The sequence below is a fragment of the Octopus bimaculoides genome, chromosome 11 (assembly GCF_001194135.2).
Source record: "Octopus bimaculoides isolate UCB-OBI-ISO-001 chromosome 11, ASM119413v2, whole genome shotgun sequence".
NCBI classification, from domain to species: Eukaryota; Metazoa; Mollusca; class Cephalopoda; order Octopoda; family Octopodidae; genus Octopus; species Octopus bimaculoides.
The window spans coordinates 22,298,869-22,302,162 of NC_068991.1; the positions used below are offsets into that span (position 1 = coordinate 22,298,869).

The 3,294-nt window shown below is 39.1% G+C and overlaps 1 protein-coding gene across 1 annotated transcript in view; it reads right to left on the reverse strand.

Annotated features, from left to right (window-relative positions):
• Positions 1-801: 801 nt before the first annotated feature.
• The window catches only part of LOC106879407 (probable methylmalonate-semialdehyde dehydrogenase [acylating], mitochondrial), a 32,030-nt gene continuing 29,537 nt past the window's right edge, over positions 802-3,294 (reverse strand). The window contains exons 13-14 of the mRNA XM_014928964.2: positions 1,664-1,843; positions 802-942 (exon numbers count right to left, since the gene is read on the reverse strand). Of these exons, the coding sequence (XP_014784450.1) occupies positions 817-942; positions 1,664-1,843 (306 nt within the window). The 3' untranslated portion in view covers positions 802-816. The remainder of the gene's footprint in view (positions 943-1,663; positions 1,844-3,294) is intronic.

Here is a 3,294-nt window from a genome sequence, read left to right on the forward strand (position 1 = left end):
TCAGCAACAACGCCAACAATACCCTAATTAACAACTAGGCAGATGAGGTAGTCTTAAATGTCTTGATCAGAGAGACGGTATAGTTCAATAAAACAATTACAAGGTTTGCAACATTAGCTATATGGTGTTGACAATAATACTGACCCAGTATTTGACTGGTCCCCTGAAAGGATTAACCCTTTAGCACTCAAATTATTCTGTGAAATGTAATATTTATTTACATTGTTGTGAATCATGCACTTTGAGATTCCATTGTTGTGAATCATAGCTTTGAGATTCCAATAATGCAATTATTTGCTTTTAGGATGATATTTTAGAGTATATGTGGGAGGCTGGATCTGGCCAGTTTGAACACAAAACAGGTCAGATATTTAGGCCAAATATGGCTGGCTTAAATGCTAAAGGATTAAAGCCAAAATGTAAAGAGATATAACTGTATACATAAATGTATTTTTCTTGCTACTTTAGCTTTGTTCTTAGATCAGTAGATGGCAGAATTAGTATAGTTTTAGAAGAAAGAGTATAATTAGTTGTATGCCCTTCAGTACTAATCAATTATTTCATTGACCCCTGGAAGGATGGAAAGCAAAGTCAATCTTAGCTCCTGCATTTCAGATAGAATGTTTGGTCCTTCAAACACATCTTGGTGTATAATGTGACCTACCTTCTTTGGCTGTAGATTTTGGTCTAAAGAATTTGATTTGTATGCCAAAAAACGTAGTAACTAAATACCACAAGGACTTTTGTCCTCTCTACAATCCAATCCAATGAAAATAATGATAATGTTGGGGGGAAAAAAGGACAAATAATGCTCTGTTAAGCCTCCATCAAAAATCTGCTTACCTGTCGTCCATAGAAATGAGTGTCACCTTTGAATGACCCTCGTGATCCCGTAAAGGAAAACATTGGTAAAGGAACAGGTATAGGAACATTGACACCAACCTGAAAAAGATATAAATTTTTATATATATGATATGTCAATCTGACCAGATCACCTCCTCATACGCCCCTTCACCTCTCAAAGATTTCTTGTCTTGCAAAGTTACTTGGTGACCCTTCAAGTGCAGGTGCCACTTAAAAATGCACCCAGTCCACACTGTGAAGTGGTTGACATCTGGAAGGGCATCCAGCTGTAAAAAACATGCCAAAACTGACTTCGCCTGTACAAGTGTCACATAAAAAGCACTCAGCCCACTCTGCAGAGTGGTTGGTGTTAGGAAAGGCATCCAGATGTAAAAACCATACCAAAACAGACACAGAAGCATAGTGCAGGCTCCTGCCTGGCCAGCTCCTGTCAAATTGTCCAACCCAAGCCAGCATGGAAGGAGGACGTTAAACAATGATCATGATAGTAATAATAATCCATGGATGTAATTTATAAATATTTTAATGCATTGCTACACACGTTTCCACAAATCACATGTAACTTAAGATCATAGTCCATATTCCTGGGATGATTACAGTACAGTCCATAGTACTCATAGACATTAGGTGGATCATATTCATGCATTCATTTCTTTGGGCAATATGACATAATAAAATAGGAGCTTTCATATGCATATTCAAAATGTTACCTGTAAACAAACTTAAAGTATGTATGTCGGTATGTGTGTACATCAAAGCTTTACCAAAATTAAAAAATAAAGATATAGATCATCCTCACCTGTCCAACATCAATTTCATTTACATATTTGCGTGCCGTAGCACCATTAGTGGTGAATATAGCTGTTCCGTTGCCATAAGGGTTTTTGTTAATGAATTCTATGGCTTCATCAAGGGTGTCAACACTTAAAGAACATAAAACTGGACCAAAGATTTCCTCCCTGTAGCATTTCATATCAGGCTTTTAGCAATAAGAGAAATAAAGAGAGAGAAAGAAAATTAATAAAGACAATGATGATGAGAAGGATAGATGTGTGTGCGTGCGTGCGTGCGTGTGTGTGTGTGTCGGTATATAGGGTAAATTGCTACCATTTTATATTCTTAATTTCACACATGCACATTGTTTGTTTTTGTCAACTACACAGTATAGAAGGGTCAGTAAAGGACTGTCTGTGAGAAAAACAGCACCATGGCACAATTCACTCTGCTTGAAATTTGGAAACAATATGCTGTACTGCTTGGCATTCACACCGGAAGCTCCAATACAAAAAGATGGTGAACACACAGAACAACAGTTGGCTTGCCATGGAATCAAAACATGCTGAAAATGATAAAAAATCAAGCATCCAGTCAACATCATGCTGTCTGGAGTGATCACTAGTGATGGTAACGTTATGTCTCTATTCATCTTCCAACAATGGCCTCAGACTCAATACAGAGGCCTTCATCAAGTGCTTGGAGGAGGTAATGCTGTCCTGGATCTAGAGAGTGGCTGCTGGAAGACCCTATGTCTAGCACCACACCACACAAGCAGAACACAATCATGGCTGTCAAACAATTTCCCCCAAATCTGACCACCTAACTTCTCAGACTGCTACCCTCTTGATTATTATGTGTGGGGCACAGTTGAGCAAGAGATCAACAAAACACCTTGTAAAACCAATGATGAACTGAAGGCAAAGATTATGGCAGCATTCACCAATTTAAACAAGGAAACCATCCAGACGAGTTTCAGAAGATTCCAAAGTCATCTGGAGGCTATGGTTGAAGCCAACGGCAATTTTATTATATAAATTTACTGTTTAGTATTTCAAGATATTTTTATGTAATTTGGGTAAATATATCTGTTAAGCTGAAGTGAGATCGCAGCCACACATGTCTAGCCCAGTTAAGAGTCTCCCTGATGCATCGTGCAATATATGCTTGAGAAGACCTGTTGAGTCAAGTAAAACCAATATCATAGCTATGGCCAGTGCCCCCTGACTGGCTCCCATGCCAGTGGCACATAAAAAGCACCAACCAAACGTGGCCAGTACCCTCTGACTGGCCCGTGCTGGTGGCACGTAAAAAGCACTATCCGAACGTGAAAGATGCCAGACCCACCTGACTGACTTCTGTGCCGGTGGCATGTAAAAAGCACCCACTACACTCACGGAGTGGTTGGCGTTAGGAAGGGCATCCAGCGGTAGAAACATTGCCAGATCAGACAGGAGCCTGGCGCAGCTGCTGGCTCTCCAGACCTCAGTCAAACCATCCAACCCATGCCAGCATGGAAAACAGACATCAAACGATGATGATGATTATGAAAATGAAATGTCAATATTATTTTCATTTTTGCATAATTCAGATGACAATATATTCACTGCACCCTATACACATACATATATATATATATATATATATATATATATA